At 37.3% G+C, this 18576-nt stretch overlaps 2 protein-coding genes and 1 pseudogene across 2 annotated transcripts in view; 1 reads left to right on the top strand and 2 right to left on the bottom strand.

Annotated features, from left to right (window-relative positions):
• LOC140950188 (uncharacterized) overlaps nucleotides 1–2803 on the bottom strand; it is a 29894-nt gene extending 27091 nt beyond the window's left edge. Inside the window, exons 1-3 of the mRNA XM_073399388.1 lie at nucleotides 2622–2803; nucleotides 1585–1696; nucleotides 885–1098 (exon numbers count right to left, since the gene is read on the bottom strand). Coding sequence (XP_073255489.1) covers nucleotides 885–1098; nucleotides 1585–1696; nucleotides 2622–2694 — 399 coding nt within the window. The 5' untranslated portion in view covers nucleotides 2695–2803. The remainder of the gene's footprint in view (nucleotides 1–884; nucleotides 1099–1584; nucleotides 1697–2621) is intronic.
• Nucleotides 2804–2889: 86 nt separating this feature from the next.
• Nucleotides 2890–14836, top strand: LOC140950035 (uncharacterized). The gene is made up of 15 exons (XM_073399193.1): nucleotides 2890–2975; nucleotides 3246–3337; nucleotides 4588–4621; nucleotides 5099–5161; nucleotides 5848–5956; nucleotides 6140–6226; nucleotides 8179–8220; nucleotides 9256–9324; nucleotides 9790–9845; nucleotides 10268–10388; nucleotides 10851–10943; nucleotides 11602–11657; nucleotides 11826–11935; nucleotides 12826–13231; nucleotides 14313–14836. The coding sequence occupies exons 1-15, from the start codon at nucleotides 2896–2898 to the stop codon at nucleotides 14563–14565; spliced, it is 1671 nt and encodes a 556-aa protein (XP_073255294.1). The 5' UTR covers nucleotides 2890–2895; the 3' UTR covers nucleotides 14566–14836.
• Nucleotides 14837–15757: 921 nt separating this feature from the next.
• LOC140950036 (leukocyte elastase inhibitor pseudogene) lies at nucleotides 15758–17353 on the bottom strand (annotated as a pseudogene).
• Between the last annotated feature and the right edge of the window lie 1223 nt (nucleotides 17354–18576).

Here is an 18576-nt window from a genome sequence, read left to right as displayed (position 1 = left end):
TTGCTACTTTTTGTAACTTACTTCAGTGAGATTTAAAAAAATTAATAAATAAACAAACAAACAAACAGACAAATAAACAAAACACTGATGGACAAGCTTACAGAGTAGATGATGTGGTTTAATTTTTTTCATTTCCTTTTGACCCTTTAAAGTCGAAGAACACAGCAAGATTTGAAACCACAGAAAATTTTGAACCGGGACATACAGTAATTTTACTATATATGTCACGTAATTATTAATGCTTTTTACAAGTGGAAACACGCTAAGCCTCCAAGTCTAAATCCACAATATTTACGAACAACAAACCAGACGAACCACAATATCACAAATTAAAAAACACACAAGAAATATTGCCAGTTTAAGTAAGGCTGCAGATTTGATCTTTGGATAACTAAGAAAATAATAAATATCCAGCGAGTGATCAGTGTGGGGCTGCAGGCCCTACAAGCTGACTGTTACATCATCCTGCTCCCACTGCTACACAAAACTGTACATGTACAAGAAATATAATGAGGCCACTCTAATTTTATTTTTTGGCATTCCAGCATTTGAAAGGGGCACGCACAGGGTTTCACTAAGAGCAAGCTGCGGGCTAATTTCACCAGCTGACAAAGAGCTTACCGCTGGCTAAAAATGCCCGGTAAAACAAAGACATGGGAGAATTTTGAAGGAGCAGTTGTGAAAAAAAAGCTGTTTTGACTAATAAAAAAGCCTGCTCAGCTTTTCCTTAGCTACATCCCAGAAGGGGTGAAAGGAATAAGGCTCAAAGTGACTTTTGACCTAATATAATACACTTTCTCGGAAACAGCTTCAGAATCAGCAATCTATTGGAAGTCACTTAGGGCTTTATCCCAAGTCCCCTTTTTTTTTTACTGTTTTCAAACCTTCTGTTTTAATGGCCCATCCATTGTCTTGTTCTTTTTGGTCCCATCTTTTTTCTCCTTCTTCTTATTATCTTTCTTTGACGATGTTCCCGCAGCACTCCTTCTCCGTCTTTCCTCAAGAACCATGCTTCTGTAATACTCATCACAGGGATGGTCCCAAACACTCTCACCAGTTTGGAAGTTAAAGTAGTAAATCTCTCCAGTTGAATCTTGACTAAAAAGACATTTATGAGAAAATCAAAAGCTGGCAAATTATTCAACTAAGTAATAACACATGTACGTCAAGATTTTCTATAATAAATTATACAAGCCTATGCGGCGTACAAAGAAAGTTGTGTCCAATACCCCAGGGCTAGTGGATTTTGATATCAGGCTAGAGAATTCTGTTCTTACGGAACTTACAGGCAAGTGAAGTTTTTTGGGGGTATTCAAATTACAGGAGAACTATTATCAAACCTGCTCATCAATTTTTTTTTCTGGGCTAGTTAAAATGACTTATGGGCTGGTATATTGTACATGCTAACTACAGCATGCCCAATTGACAAGCTGTAAAACTGATTTTCTTAGCACCCTGCCTATCTAACATATGACAAAGAATAAATCTTTCAATATGGTATACCAAAAATATTTACAGTAAACCCCTTCTAGTTGTTGTACAGTCAAGGACCTTTTTCTTGGTACATTGAACACTGGAACTCACCAAGGTTTCCAGTCTTGAGGTAAGGGAGCTACAATTCCTTCTCGTGCAATAAACAGGAGATCCCTTTCCTTGTAAGGATCTATGCCAATTGAGAGTGCATACTCAAATACCTCTGTAGGCAGACAGGCACAACATATTATTATTAGATATACCTGTTCATTAAAACTCTTAATGGGACCCTGCCAGGGTAAATTCCAACAAGTGACATGGCCCAAAAAGTAGCGACAGCGCGTAAAATGAAATCACGACAAGAGACAACCTCCCTCGGCCAAATTGCAACAGTGACGGCAAAGCTGACAATAAGTGACAAGCATTTATAAACACCAACACAAGACATTTTAAAATTCAGACAGGCAACATGGGACCCCCCGGCAGGGCCTCCTTAATGTGAAAAAAGGGATACCGATAAAAATTACAGGTAATGTATGAAGTGACTCCATTTAAGAGCAAATTACAAACAATAACCACAAAAATAATTTTGTCTACAGATACTGACATAGATAAAGCAGCATACCCTATTTCCACAATCCACAATACAACATAAAATATAGCTAAGGGGTCTACTAATAGCCCTCACGCATGTTTAAGTTTGCTCATCCAGGATGTACAACTGCAAACATACATGAGGGCTACAGTGTACTTGGCCAGCAAATTATTGACTTGACCTCCTATTTTTGATATGTCCTTGAATAGGAATGCAGTTAAAAATTCACCCAAAAAACTGTAAAAGAAAATACTTCGTGTAAACACACCGAAATAATTGCAGCGTAAAAAAACTCATTCCACCAGAAACCTCATAGAAAAAACAAACGCGATTGCTATTAAAAGCTCAGCTGATTTATACAGATCAAAGCACTAATTAGTGATTTGACCTCCAAATAAATATGTAAGCTTACTGGTCCCTCAACAGTCCATTGAACACAAAAAATCATATATTCGCGAAAAACTAGTATTAATCTAAGGTCTGAAAAACACCGCTTTTGTTCACTGTGTAATTTAATCCTACGTTGAACTATTTTTTTTTTCAGATATCTCACCCTGTTCCGTAGGCTGGTAGTTCTCGTCATATTCTTCTTCCAAAATCAATTGTCCGTTTATCATAGTAGCCATGATGGCTATTCCTCACTTAATTCTTTTAAGGAAATAAGTCCTCAGAAAGAAAAACTAAGAAAATTTGCGTTTTTCACTGCTGCAAAACAAACGTTGAACAAGACGCCATTTTTGTTGTCAACGAGCTGAAGGCCGGGAAGACCTGGGGATGATCTACACCACAACGAGGCAAGAGCAGTGGGAAACTGGTTCCTAGCCAACATGGCGGCTGAGGAAGACGAAAGCAGAGAAGAAGATGTTATGAAGGATTCTAAAAGAGCTGATGCCCCTCTTAAACTCAGGTATAAACCTGCTTCTAGTAAATTAACTCTTCATGTTTCTTCCTTTGAAATTGTTTTTGTCGTTTTCAAATTGTTTGTATCTTGCACGTTTGACTTTCAAAGTACAACGAAACAGAACATAGCTTATCGATCAGGTCAGCTGGACCCAAGCATACTGATATCATATCCAATCTTGGTATTCTTTTGGAAAAAAAGGAACTCTTCTATCTCTTTGTAGTAAATATTGTGTGCTATAAGCTTATATATCCACATACGTGTGCATATTTTTAGCCACAAACAATTTAGGAGGCTTGTTAAAAAGGAAAGACGAAGGCAAAAGAGACAGGCAGCAGCGAAGAAAAGAGAGCAGGAGGAAATTGAAGGTGAAGAACTTAGTATTATTAGTATTTAAACTGTGGAAGGTCAGATCAACTTAATATGAGTAGAAATGGAAATTCCCTCTCTACCTCTAGAGGGTAGAAGTCCTTGACAAAGCCTTCAGTGCAAGGTTTCTTCATCAAATGTTTTTCATTAAGTGTCCAGGCACTGCACAAGTTGTTTTGTTCAGTGGTGGCTTAGGCCCGTTTCAAACGTTGTGCTACTGTTATGCTGAACCAAATTGATTGAATGAAATTCAACTTTAGCACAGCAGTAGCGTAATGTTTGAAACCAAGCCGTGCTACTGCTGTGTAGCATGGCAAGCTTTGTCGTGCTACACAGCAGTAGTTTGACTTGGTTTCAAATGTCACCCTACTGCTGTGCCAAACTCAATTCATAAATTATAAATACATTAGAATACATTTAAAAATTTGCTAAACCGTTTCTTTATTTTTGTGTTTAGTTTTTGGCAATAGCCGTTCTATTCGACTGAATTAAATTCGACATCTGAAACCAAGTCAGGCTAGTGTCATGCTGCAGTCAAGCTACAGTTGAGCCAGCTTAGCACGGCAGTAGCACAACGTTTGAAACGGGCCTTTATTATTATTTTTAGTATGGTGATTGCTTGCGAGAACTGGTAGACTATTAGGCCTTGTTCGCCTTGAGTCTTTCTGCCCTTGGGAAGGAGATGGGGGTGGGAGCCCCGGGAGATTAGTGAGAGGGCCAGAGGTGGGAGAGGAAAGAGGGGAGGTGGGAGGTGTAAAAGGGTAAGAGGCATGAGATATACAGGGAATTATGGAACAATGCATTATATTAAGGGCTAAAAGGAGGAAGCTAAGAAAACAGGGGCAGGAGCCAGGAATGCAATGTACAGGAGGTGGAAGGTTTGGGTCCCTTGTTCCTCCACATACCCCTCACTCCTTACCCACCTCCTGTCCTGTCACATATCACATCTTTATCACATCTTTTACATTCATTTAGTGAGCTTATAGTGCAACTGGGAAAACCGTGAACACTTGAAATATCTCAGGAATGTTTATTGTGTTATGAGCAATCACAGCAAAGATCAGGACATGTGAACTGGTCACAAAACCACAAACTAATTAACCTTCTTGCTTGTGGTTTAGTTTTCTCATGCCTAATTGGCTTTTCTTTTGTAAGACAATAACATTCCTGACATATTTCAAGTGTTCACAGTTTTCCCAGTCACACTGTAAAATTCACCCACTTTCTTTGTTTTGTTTTATTCCTACAGAAAAGTGGAGAATAGAGAATGACCCCATCTTGAAGTAAGTAATTAATTATTTGGCCAGATTGCTACGAGACCCTAGATTTGATCCTCTTATCTTTTATTGTTTGTTGTTACTTTTGTTGCAGTAGATGTATGTAATAGGCATGGTAAGGATGTAAGTCATGCATGTGCGTTGCTCTAAGAAGGTCCCCTACAGTCACAGCTTTTCAAACTCTTGATGGAACAGTTGAAGTTATAGCTTATCAACAGAAAAAAGTGATAACAAATAAGCAGATAGTCCACTCATTATTTTCCAAAGATGTTTTATTCTTTGAAAAGGTTTCTAAATTAATGTAAATTTTGTTGTATGTCCAGTTTTTGCGGAAACAGCAGGTATTGGTAATGTATGTACAGTTTGTGCAGTATGAATGAAATTGCATGAAATAAGTAGTCCTGTCTTTGAGGCTTAAGAGTCAGAAGTTAATTGTATTTTTTGTAGAAGGCTTTTGCGATCAATACACTTTGTTTTTACCAGGGCCAAATTAGAAGTAAAGGAAAGAGCTGAAAAGAAAAGATTACTGGAAGAGGAAGAAGAAAGGTGCATAAAAATGTTAATAAAAATTTGTGACAGTACTGTACATTAATCATCAGGAATTTGATTCAAGATGGAATGTGATGAAACCTGTCAATCCACAATTGTACAAAAGCTGAAATACATTATAATTTTTAAAAAGCTTTTAAGTTAGTCATAGTTAAAAACTAATTTGGGAAACCAAGAGAACTTACAGAACCTATGGGATCCCCTCCAATGTACTAAAAAAAGAAAATACATACCTGAATATTATGATCATACGTAAGAATGTAGAATCTGAGTCAAGCAGAACATTCATTGGGTCAAGCGTGCTGCTCACTTTCTTCTTTTGACTTTTCTGCGTCTCTTGCACTTTCCACATCTCATCGCACCTCCGTGACTAAAAACTAGACTTTTTCTACTGAGATAGTTAGTGTATGAATAGACTTTAAAATTGCTTTATTTAATGTTCTGTGGGTTCCATGAATTAGAAATGGCAGTTAAAAACATTTTCCTCCTTCAATAAAACTCTTATTTATTTTCTTGAAATGGATTTTCCATGATCCTATTAAACAGTTTTCATCACTGAAGTGTATTTCAAGTTCAGCAATATTTTAAAAAGGCATATGGGGTAATCCTTTTATTAATTCAGCACATTTAAGTCATCTGCATTTTAAAGCAAACTGCTTGCTTATTGCATTTTTTTTTTCCAGAAAAACTCAACAGCGTTTATGGCTGGAGAGGGAAGCCATTGCTCAAGAGAGATTTAGAAAGAAGAGAGAAGATGAGGAAAGAAAGTTAAAAGAAAAATTGGAACAAGAGGTAATGCATGTACATGTTAACCTTAAGTGAGAGGCTGTTGATCAGCGGGAGTGCAGGTGTAATCCTGGTAATGACAAAATTGCCAAAGATTGAGGTAATGCCTTGAAAGACAGCATGGGCAATAATTATGAATGCTGATTTAAGGGCTTCAAGAGCTGATATTAAATTTCTTGTTTGTTGCAGGAGAGAATTAAAAGAGAATGGGAAGAAGAACAGAGACGTGAAAAAGAAAAAGAAGAACAAAAACAAAAAGCCATCAAAGAGAAAGAGGTGATGTCATTGTTGATGGAGTTGAATATTCATTGAAAAAATCCTGTATCCCAACTAATCAAGTTACCTCTCAAGATAAGAGTAACCAGTTTTTGTTACATAATATTAAGAAACTTACTCAAAACTAAAACTTAAAGAGGCAGCAGTGTTAAGACATGTAAAGGAGCAAGGATTCAGTCTTTTGTACAGTTGTATGTTCTGCAGATCTTGGTGTTAAATGTTTTGCTATTGATATATAAAGTTATGTATATTTTCTTTCATTGTCTTTGAAATTTGTGTAGCACATGCTCTTTAATTGACATAACTTGAATTTTGTCTCTCTTGCTATGTTTACATGCTGTCAGACCATCTCATGTTGATATGAATGCCATGCAAACGGGCACACTAATTCTAGCTTATTTTGTGATGTATACAAAACAGATGTGTGTTATCTTTATTACTGACTGAAAATACTTTAAAATACTTTCTATATTTTTGAACAATATATCATTGTAAGTTAATTATTATAAGGAACTTCTGATGATCCTTAACAAACATGAAACAACATCAGGGAAGTTCAAACAACAGTCTGCGTCCTTGAAACATGGGCTCCATTACATCAGAGACGTTTCTGTATCTTTTATCAGAAATAACTCCATTTAGATAAAGCTAACATACATGCACAACCTAAATACTTTTTAGCATGTACCAGTAACTTAAAGCAGCTATGTTATGCTATTTGCTATCTTTTTAAATAGCTTAAGACGGAATCCATCAGGAAATTGAGTAATTTTAGTTTTCAGTGGACAAAAACCTTGTACCAGAATAATTTAAACAATATCAAATTCTTTTTTACATTTTTCAAGGGCTATAGTTATAATAATTTTAGTTATCTGTAATAACACCAGAGAAAATTTCTTATGAGAACCTGAGAAATATTAAATGTCAAATTTCACAAAATGACATCTTACACATGAAATTTTTTTCACAATTCTGGTGAAATTTTGACATTTATTTTCTCGGGCTCCCATGAGAATTAGTCTTTGGTGTTATTACAGACAGACAGAATTGACCTATAAAACAGTACAGCAATGTCCTCATGATGTAGCCCCTTTATTTCTTGTTCTCTACAGCTGTATGATGAGTAGAAAGTTTGGGTTGTTTGTTTGTTTGTTTTTCCTTTTTACTTGTTAGGGCTGATTCTTGGAGACCCAGGGACAGTCAGTTGAGTTGGGAGGAAGAGCAAGATGAAAGAAAAAGCCTGTGCTTGAAAACTTTCAGTGCACTGCATCTCCCGACCAAGACGACTGCCTCTAGGTCATTGAGGATGGTTGTGGCTTAAAACGGCCCTTCAAACCCCTGACAATCTCTTTATACATTAATTTTTATCATGCCCATTTCTGAGTGAACATAATAAAACCAACAAAATTAACTATGATGATTATTGTTATGTAAATCTAAGTTGTTTGAAGACAAACAAACAAAAAGTACAATGTACTTAACTGTAAGTCATTTAAATTATGGTATGATATTTTTAATAATATTTACAGATATGTATTGCTTGTACATTGTATGCTACATAGAAGTTTGATCACTGGTGAGCTTTCTGTTATTTGTGGTTGGAATTAGAGGAAAAAAAACATCAGAATGCTACATCAAGGTCAAGATTATTTCAAGCTAGTTAAAGTTTTAACTTCAATTTTTCACTTCCCACCCAATGTACCACACTTTCTCTAGAAACGAACCATTGCATGTGCTTTCAAAGCAGACACTTTGATTTTCAACTCATCAACAACTTGGGTGATTAGCTTGTTGTTGTAATTCTTTTTGTCAGTCTTTAAAGACTGCAAATTAATAGTAAGGTTGTGTAGCTAATCTGCCTTCTCTCAGTTTAGATGATAGCAAATTTATCTCTATGATTTTTAAAATCTTAACGTTACCTCAAGCCATGTATGGACTGTTCATTTCAATAGGATGCCTTGTTCAGGGAATTGGACAAACCATCAACTTCTGAGGTACTGTACCTGTCTGTAACTCAGATGATAACGTTAACCCTTTAAGCCCCAGTATCTGCATACAAATTCTTGCAACTGATCTCTATACATTTCCTTACAGAATAAGTTGGGAGAATTTGATAAAAGATCATAGCATTTTTCCTTTGGGGATACTTTTATAGTTTTATTAATTCTCATACTTTTAGGAGGAAATTGATGTTTGTCACTTTTGAAATTTGAACGGTCAATTTTTGGTCATTGATAATAAGAACTTACTATGTAGTGAAATAGCCAGGGCTCAGTTGTTCGAAGGCCAATTTGTGCTTAAACCGGGGTTAAATTCAACCCAGGTTTCTTTTTCTTATGTTCAAAAGCATTTTCTCTGATAATATTTTCTCTGTAATTTTTAGAGCCTCCAATCATCAACTTGTAGACAAAAAGAATTAAAACTGAAATTCTTTTTAAGCTTTCAAATCTGAATTCAAATCTCACACTAACACTGGGTTATCTTAACCCAGCTTTGAAGAACTCAGCCCTGTTGAACAATTTAAGTCTTAAAGCAAGTGTGAATTGACCCAGTGAAATAATAGTAATGATAAAGATGTTATTATGAAAATGTGGCATTCATACAGTTTAAAATCCTGAGTAGTTTGTTTGTCATCACCATCACAACAAAACGTTGTCACCATAATATATATTTATTGACATCTTATCACCATCTATTCATCATTTTCATCAATGTTGCACCCTCACTGTCACCATCACAGCTCCCATCATACACATTGTTGTCACTTTTATTTAGTGAACTCTACATTTAGTTTAGTAGCTTGTATTGCAAACGTTTTCTTCTGCTTGCATAATCACCATTTTAAATTCTCAAAATCAAATGTTGGCCACAAAAATATGAACTTAAATGTTACGCAGTTTTTGCCTACCCCCTAAAACACACTTACATTGCAGGCTATATGTTTAAATATAAAAAAAAAATTATTACTTGGAAGAATCAAAGGAGATCAGATCAATATTATTATTAATACTGAAAATATCTTATTTCAGCATAGTGAAGAAGCCTGGCATAATCCTCTAGCCCCCTCAAGTAACAAAAAATCTTATGGCACAGAGCAGGTAAATACATACAGCTTCCGGAAATAGAACCATTCAAATTTACTGTTAAATTGGACCTAAAACTTGGTAGAAAGAATCGGACAGAAGATAATTTGACAGATTAGACCTATTTCGATTACAATTTGACTTCATATTTTGATGGATTTGATTTTAGGGGTCTTCGAAAACTAAGACGGGTCTTAGGTCTTAGGTTTTAGTTTTCGAGGGTCTTAGTTTTCGTAACACCCACTTACTTTTCCTCTGTGTCTGTGAAAGGGGGAGTATGACCTCCATTAAGACCCTCTATAGTTTTCATAATTTGGTTAGACCCAAATAAGTAGCTGTGTTAACCCATTGTTAACAAAATGATGTTATCTTTTTTCAGATTACAGATCTACAGGTGTATTGCTTAAAAAACTTTAAAATAAACAAATATTTGTGTTAATTATGACTACAGTTAATCATTTTGCCTTTTCCTCTATGCAGGACACAGTGAATTGTTCATTTTACTTGAAAACAGGAGCCTGTAGGTTTGGAGAAAGGTGACCAACATTTTGACTTCCTTATCTAAACGAATAACTTACGTGTACCAAAATTTATGCTTTTAAACTTCAAGTGCCTGATTAAATAAATGAAACATTGTATACTTGAAACAGCTTGAAGCAAAAATTGTACCCAGTGCCAACTAAAGAATGTGTGGAAATTAAATATTGTATTAGTAAATAAGTGGTTAATCACAAGGCTGTCACTAAGATTTCAAGTTGTCTGGTAAATACCACAACAAGGCAGTAACCAAACAACTAGGCATTTCCTTTGGTTCTACTTCTCTTCTATTATTCTTTGAAGGTACATGTAGCTAGAGGTCATGTTTCTCGTAGCCAGGGGAGTCTGCACCCCCTGCCCCCATTTCTTAATGAAGGCCCTATTTTCAACATCCTGTGCAACTATTATCTTCTTACAATAGGTGTTCAAGACAGCATCCACGCCCCCCATCAAGTGTGACATTAATGATTCCAGGCATGTATAATGACATTCGACTGTCTCAGTCCATGTTAGATGAGGCAGATCAGGACACTAGCCTTGAGGTATGCATTGCCAGTGATTTTATACTGACTCAGTGGCTTCTGATGTGCCCTGTTCTTAAAATTTCGATGTTATGGCTATGAAGAATCACCTACCAAACAAAATGCAACTCAAACTCTACTAAGAGTAAATATGTTACTAGTTAGAATAAAATTCGCCTTAAAATTTTTCAACCTAGGTTGATTCACTATTTCCTTTGTCTCTTAGCCCTAATTATCTATGAATTAGGGCCAGGAGACAAAAGGAAAATAATTAAGAATCTACTTAATAGTTAAAAAATTTTTAACCTGAATTTAATTTTGGCCTGTAACAAATACACTAAGATTAAGGAGATGTGGATCCATGGCTGTTAATTAAAAACTGGATTCTGTTGGCTTCAATGGACATTACTGCTCAAATTTGTCAAAATTAGTACTAAATTTTTGTAACATAATAATTTCTCCTTTTTCTTTTTCATTGTTAAGTATGATGACAAAGAAGCCTATGAAAATTTCAAGCAGTTTTATGAAGATACTCTGCCAGAATTCAAGAAGGCTGGAACTGTTGTGCAGTTCAAGGTAAGATATTTTAAATAAATGAAAAAATGTTTCAAAAAGGGGACAGACTGCAAATTGTTTTTACTGTACATGGTTATCTGTGTGTCATAACTGATCATCGGTAACCTAGATTGTCTAAACTTTGTGCAATAATTTTATTCCATTATTGGGTTCAGCTCCACTAAATACAGCCAACACCCAGTAGAGCATTTTCACTCACTTGGCCAGCATCTATGCAAATTTATTGGAACAAAAGAAAGCGTTTACATAAGAAAAGAGTTCAACTCCCCCAGGATTGGTTTGGGACACAAACATGGCTGCCGTTTCATTGTTTTGGGACACCAATATGGCCGCCGTGATGTCATATGAAAACACTCTATAACTCAAACCTGCAAGGGAAATCAAAAATGTTTGAGTTATCCAGAACTCAAAGAAAATAGCCGGGAGTAAGGGAAAAACAATTTTTACTGTACACGGAACATTTTAATCACATTTGATATTTATTGTAAAAACAGTTAAATGAAAATTGAAAGATACTTCTAGATTATAAATCAGAACATAATGTAACAAAACAGCCTAAAATAAATTAATAGAGCATGCATTTTACGGTTTTGAGAAGTAAAGCTGTTTCATGTTAGATTAATAATTGGTCATTAAATTTTTTTATTGGTTATTTTAGGTTTGTTGCAATCATGAGCCACACTTAAGAGGGAATGTTTACGTGCAGTTTAGCCGGTAAATGCCACCTAGTGTTTTCAGATTCATATGGTCGCAGAAAAAACCTGGAAGGTTGTGCATCTTGAGATTTTCATTTTCCAGCCATGAACAGTCATTGAATTTAAGTGAGGGTCATGGAAAGTTCATGTGAAGATTTTAAACTTGTCATTTTTATTTGTTTGATAGTGAAGAGGAGTGTGCTAAAGCCTTTGCAATGTTTAATGCTCGCTGGTATGCATCAAAGCAGCTATCCTGTGAATACTCTCCAGTAACAAAGTGGAAGTCAGCAATTTGTGGTATGTCTGGTTCTCCCTGATACATGAATTTCCTATCCGGTTGTTAAAATAATAGTAAGCAGTACTCACCTGGTATTTACTGCTGTTTAAACTCTCATCTCCATAACTCAAATCTGTTAATTAATGACTTCCCCTTTACTGGCACATTTTCTTGCCTGAGTGATTGTTTATTTTTTGGAAGCAGAGGTGTCAAGATTCAATCCTTAGCCATTGATTTCTTTCCTTTTCTTACATTCCTTCAACATTCATTCGCTTGACCTTGTATGCGAATGTTCCTCATAATAAGTAGCCATATATAGCGGCCAGAAAATGTGGTCGCAAGAAGGCTAAGATTCTTGTAAGAATGGCTTTGTCTTATGCTTTATTCCTCCTTTAGAAAAGAGAAGTGTGACTTCACAAAAATTCAGATTTGTGATATTATAGAATAGGCTGGCACATCCAGAAAGAACAAGCTGAAATATGTTTTGAACACTTGCCAAAAATGAGCCTGTTAGTGCAAATTGGCAGGGAGATAAAAGTACTATCTGTTATGCTCTGATGACTCCATACAAATCCTTCTAAAACATTACGATCCAGGCTTATTTTTTGTTCTCTGTAGATATACCAGCCTATCCCATAATTTCACCAATTTAGCTTTTGTAGCAGCATCACTTACCCTTGGTGCCAGAGACTTTTCATGAGCAATTTCTGGTTGCAGTCAAGCCTTTATAGTGACCTGCGCAAAAAGGGAAAAGTTTTTTGCAGCTTTGCCACTTGTGACCTCAGCCTTTCACCAAAGATCTGTCAGCCTTTGACTGACACCAAACCATTCAGCTGCATGCGAGAAAAAAAACACTTCAGGCACCCAGGGTAGGCATCACTTCTTATCACTTTTTTTGTGTTTTTTGCAGGTCTCTTTGAAAGAAACCGATGCCCTCGAGGCAAGAACTGTAACTTCCTGCATGTGTATCACAATCCAGGCAATGAATTCAGCCACAGAGATGAACTTTCTCCAGGTCGTACTCCTCGCAATGGCTGGGGATCTGAACGATCTGAGAGAGACTGGAGACGAGATCAGAGAAGCAGACACAGAGATATGAGCCGAGACAGATCACGCGAGAGAGACTGGGATCAGGACAGGCATAGGAGGCATCGTAAAAGGGACTGGAGCCGTGAAAGAGATGATGGGCGTGGTAGGCATCGTAGGCACAGTAAGGATAGAGAACGTAGTAGAACATCGGAACGGCATGAAAAGAGGAGTAGAAGGAAATACAGCAGTGATGAGAGTGATCCAGATGATCGACAGATATCAGACAGGTAAGTATTACATGTGTACATAATGTAGCTTGTAGGAGCTAACATCAAGCATTATTGAGGACTTCTAAGGGGTAGAAGTGACAGGCAAAACAGCCCCAAAAACTGGCAACATCCTCTCAGGAAGCACCAACAATCAACAGAAAAGGAGGAGAGAATTGTAACAGCAACAATCCCATTTTTCAAGTAGTGAAAGCAACATTCTTTTTCATTTTGACTGTTTTGGTGGAGAAAACTCCCTTCTGTTATTTCCAAACATTTTCTGTTATTTTGTTTGAAATTTTTCTTATTGTTTAAGAACGGTCCCTCGAGAGAGAAAGGTTAATAATATTATTTCCTGGCCCTACATCTGCAGCAAATTCCAGACTGAGTAATTATTATGCTCAATCAACAGCGACCTTTTCTCCTAACCTACCTGGTGACAGGTGGTGTCAGAAATGACTGAGGAAGTGACAGCACAGCCCCCTTGAAAGGCCTCATGGTTGGGGAGTGAGCATATCAGAGTTTGCACTTTTGAGAGGTAGTGGATGAATGCAGGGCCATTCACTAGCAGTGCCCTGTTTCCCCTAACAACTTACCTATACTCTTGGGCAATAAGGAAATCTTAGTCTTTTTAATAGAAATCCTAATATTACTGAACACCCTGGGATTCACAGATTCAAAGCACTGGGCTCCCTTCAAATCTTCTTGGAGTACAGCCTTGGAATGGTGCTGTTGTTGAGATAGGTCCAGAGTTCAATCCACACCGTGATTACTTATTGGAGTTTTTTTTTTTTAAGCCTTCCGAGTTCAACTTTCCTATTTTCTTTTTGATAAAAGCACTGGTTGGTCCTCTGTCAGTTGCAATTCTTGGGTTGTTTTATATCATTATTTATCAAAAATAATATTTCAATGTTGGTACTAAACAACCTCCATCCCAGGTTTTTCGGATCATCTTATACGTTTCTGGGAAACTGCCTACCTACCCCTCCCTTAAGACAACATAACACTCACTTCTCACTGAGGACAAAATGTTAGCTTAGGGGAGGGGTAGGTGGTTTTTCTCCCATTCATTCACACAAAGAATGAATATCTCTCCCTCCAGACTCTCTCCAAGCATTGAAGGAAATGACAGCACAGCAAACCATAACAAAGACAACAGACATCCTTCTGAATCAAAAGAGATACTGGACAACAGAAAACACATGCATCATTCTTCAGACAAGCACAGGCATCACCGAAAGTCTAAGAAAAAACACAAACACCACAGTGGACACAAGAAAAAGAAACATCGTAAGAGGAGTGAAAGTGATAATAGTAGTTCAGAGAGTGATGATGATGATGTTGATAGACATTAGTATTGGCCCTTCACCTGCAGGAGCTCTTCGAAGTCTCACTACAGCAGATATTCTGAGGACAAGCTCCAATGTTTGATCGCTTTTTAGAGACAATTAATAAACAAATTCAGACACCAGTGTTAACTATAGAGGTTTCTCTATTGCAGACATTGTTATTTGTGTGCTTTGGTTAACTTGGACTAGTCAGTCGCACAATCCCCTTCAAGTTAGCAGGCATGGTAACAGAAATGTAGAAATGAGAGAATTTACAATGTGGCCCAGAAATAACAAACCCCTGTTCAGACCCATATTAAGGAATGTTTATTTAACAATCAACATTGTGTGTCCTAGAGAAAGTTTCAGTAAAAAATTAATGTATGGAGCAAAATCCCAAATAATTATTTTATTTCGCAATTTTCATTTCAATGACATTCCGGTATATCGGTGGAAAGCTGGTGACCCAAGCATTCGGGGGTAAGTCACTCCCTTACAACGATATAATATTTATTTATATCACATACTGTAAAAGAGTGACAAGCTAATGTTTCTGTCATTGCATGTCACTTTTGTCAGTCTTTTGGGGATCATGTGTCTTATAGGGGGTGTCAACTGATATACCGTAAAATTCCAAAAATAAGCCTCTCCATGTATAAGCCCCTCCAAATATAAGCCCCCCAAACGGGTAACGCAAAAAATCCTCCGCTAAATCGCCCCTCCAAATATAAGCCTCTCGGGGGCTTGTACTAAGTCTTGGAAAATTACCCTCAAATACAAAGTAAAACAATGCAAAAACGGTAAATTTACTTCCAACTATAAGGCTAGCCCAATCGATTTTGAAATGCAAATTTCCCTCCGTAAATTAGCCCCTCTGAACATAAGCCCCTCCAGAAATAAGCCCCTCAAAAAGGGCCTTTGAAAAATATAAGCCCCAGGGCTTATTTTCGGAATTTTACGGTATCAGCCGACACGACTGTCGGTTGACATATAGGTCGCAAAATTGGCGGAGTGTCAGTCAAGTATCAGATGAGTTTTGAACGAGTCTCAACTAAGTGTTGGCCAGGGAAAATACACAAATGAGCCAATGGCCCCTGACTTTGAAAAGTTATGGGCCATTTCATGAAAGTATGGGCCACTGACATCAAGGGGTGCAAGGGGGGATCAAAGAAAGGAACGAAGGAAGACGGTAATGATATGAGCAATTCATGGTAGCGTGTGCAGTACTTTGTGTATTTTTAATGTGCTTTACATTAAGTACAGAGTATTTTGACAGTTTTTAATACTTAATATTTAAATTGCAACTGAGGTTATAGTATTTTTTTGCCATGTTTGAGGCAAATCTTATGAAACATGGCATCTTTTTCAAACACTAGCCACGGCCACAAAGTTAGCCACTTTGACTGGAATTTCCTGTCTTCGTTACTTCGACTGATACATAGGTTGACACCCCCTATGACATCCATTATCTGACTATGGTTTGAATGTAAAACTAAACAAAAAAACAAAGCTTATAGCTCATCAATAGGATGACCAAAATCAGGTATTTCAGCATCACCACCAGTCTCAGCACTTTCCTGTTCAGTCATCTGAGGTCTACTGACACGACCAATAAACAAAATAACATGTGAACTCTTGTGGTATATAAAGAACAAAAATGGATGATTGGCATGGAACTCTGGATGAGGGTCTATGGATCTCTTCTGAATAAGTACCCCAGATGCTGCGGCAGCTTCTGTTCCTTGTTCATTCACATGCACATGGGCCTTGTGTATTACATGGGACACATGCAGCCTTTCCACTGAACTTAGCCCGGACAAGTCTGATAAATCAGGCTCAAAGATGTCTGTAACACCAAGTTTATACAGTACTTCCTTCAACTCAAAGTGCTGACTCAGAATGAACTTAGGAAGAGACATCTGAACTGTTGTGTTTTCAACTGAGTTGACCCAGTGAAACATTATGTCAGTTGTTAACATCTTTTCAAGCTCGGACACTCCATTGATCTCATGAGGAAGAACAACAAACATGGCAATTTCTCCACCACTGTAAGGAAGCTCCAAAATTTTACATTGTTTTTCTTCATCCATGAAGTAGCTGTGTTTCGCAGTGCGTGACATCATTTCAACTTCAAAAATATTTTTGAGGTCACTGGATGTGTAAAACGGAGCATGATAAGTTCTCTCCTGTAAAAAAGCATGCTGCCACGTTCCCTTAAAATAAATTGCATTAATTAACGCCAATCGCGTATCTTGATTAACACTTCCAGGTGGAAGAAAGCTCTTTATTTTCCCGGCGGTATTCTTTTCAACCCAGTTGTTAATCTCCTTTCTCGCCTCCTCTGAACTCCATTTGAAGTCGACTTTTGCAATGGGAGAATTATAAAATTCCAAGGAATTCTCTTTAAATTCAGCTGTCTCCTCCAACTCATTGTGTCCCCAGATTTGATTCGCGATCTTTAGCTCCAAATTGTCATGTCCCGTTTCTAGAATTGCCTCCTGTAGAGATTTTAAAGCCAAGTGTACATCTTCATACTCGTGTTTATACCACTTATAAGCCTGGGCAATCTGTCTCGCAGTGTTTCCTCTACTTCCCAAAAACACCATGGCGATAGAAAGCGAAATGCTAGTCGGAGAGTAGAATAAGTTCTCATCTTTCAGTTTCTTATCTTTGCTGAAAATCTTTAACAGATCGAAACCAAAATCATTAATGCTTTCGATAATGTGTCCTACATTCTCATTATAATGTGGTTCGGACGAAACTAAAACGATAGATAACAGAGAGAAAATAATCCGAAGGAGAATCATCTCTATGAAACACGCAGAGATCTGTACCTCATGTAAGCCTTACGTATAATGTCCAGACACAGATGGCTTAAGTCACAGTTGGCGTCTTGTGGTGCTAGTTCTACTAGCTGTTGGAATTCCTGTGGTCGTTGTAGTTCTTCTGGTTCTTGTACTTGTTCTAATTATAGTAGTTATTGTCGTTGCAGTAGTTGTTGTAGTTACTGTAGTTGAGACACTGAGGATTGTGTGAAATGTGACACAACTAAGGAAGTCTTGGATTGGTGTCAGCTGCTTATGTGTATATTGTTACAACTACATACATGTAACACAGGCTAGCGTGACTAATGTGATTTTGATTGAATAGAGTGCATTGAATGGCATAGAACAATATTGCCTACCGTAACTGATTGATTAAGCACCATGGCACTTATTTCATTTTCTCTGTCATAGGTGCCGCGCTCACCTTATATGAGAGTGGCGCTCATTCAAGAGTGGCGCTTATTTCAACTACGGGTAAAACACTGAGGGGAATATAGAGAGAATTAAGTGAGGTGCATACTGGGTATGCACAATTTAATATAAGATATGTACACCTTGAACTGTTATATGAACCCAGTTTCAAGAGTTGAGTTTCCCTAGCTTAAAACTTTAGAACTCACTAGTTGGATGGGGTCTTATTTCTCAAGCGATATGGTTTTTATATCTCTTTAGATTAAGTGCTGTATCAAAGGTGGGGCCTTAATTTGTAGATACCCAAAATGGCCCCCCGGCATTCATTCAAGAGCCGCTCACTAAATAAATTATTTTCGGTAAAGGTGCAGCGCTTACTCAAGAGCAGCACTCATTCGAATGGCAGCGCTAAATCGATCATTTACGGTGATCTCTGCATGTACAGCGTCTTCCCAGGCCTTCTTGGTCAATGCATATCGGTGATGTATCCAAACACTTTCTCAGACCATGTGACCCAAAACACATTGGCCACACACAATAATGAGGCCTAGTTACTAGGCAAAGGACAATACAGGGTTCCTGAACAATTAACTAGCAATATGTCTATTGCATCAGCTCACGAAGCTGCATGTGACAGGGCAGCAATATGAAAAAATTGAAACCAGCCAATAGGTAGAAAAATAGCTTGCTCATTATTACCACACCATGGACAACACATCTGGCTGTCTGTGACCTCACCTTTGTTACGATATAAAAAGAATGATACGATAGACCCACCTGGCCATAGAAAATAAATTAAATT

Source organism: Porites lutea, chromosome 10, assembly GCF_958299795.1.
Source record: "Porites lutea chromosome 10, jaPorLute2.1, whole genome shotgun sequence".
NCBI lineage: Eukaryota > Metazoa > Cnidaria > Anthozoa > Scleractinia > Poritidae > Porites > Porites lutea.
This window is presented reverse-complemented; position numbering and strand designations above follow the sequence as displayed.

Bases quoted from the DNA above. Each gene is read 5' to 3' on its own strand.
- LOC140950035 (XM_073399193.1), top strand. From the start codon at position 2,896: ATGGCGGCTGAGGAAGACGAAAGCAGAGAAGAAGATGTTATGAAGGAT. The intron at 5,162-5,847 runs GTGCATAAAAAT...TTTTTTTTCCAG, and splicing joins CTGGAAGAGGAAGAAGAAAG to AAAAACTCAACAGCGTTTAT. The intron at 11,936-12,825 runs GTATGTCTGGTT...TGTTTTTTGCAG, and splicing joins GTGGAAGTCAGCAATTTGTG to GTCTCTTTGAAAGAAACCGA.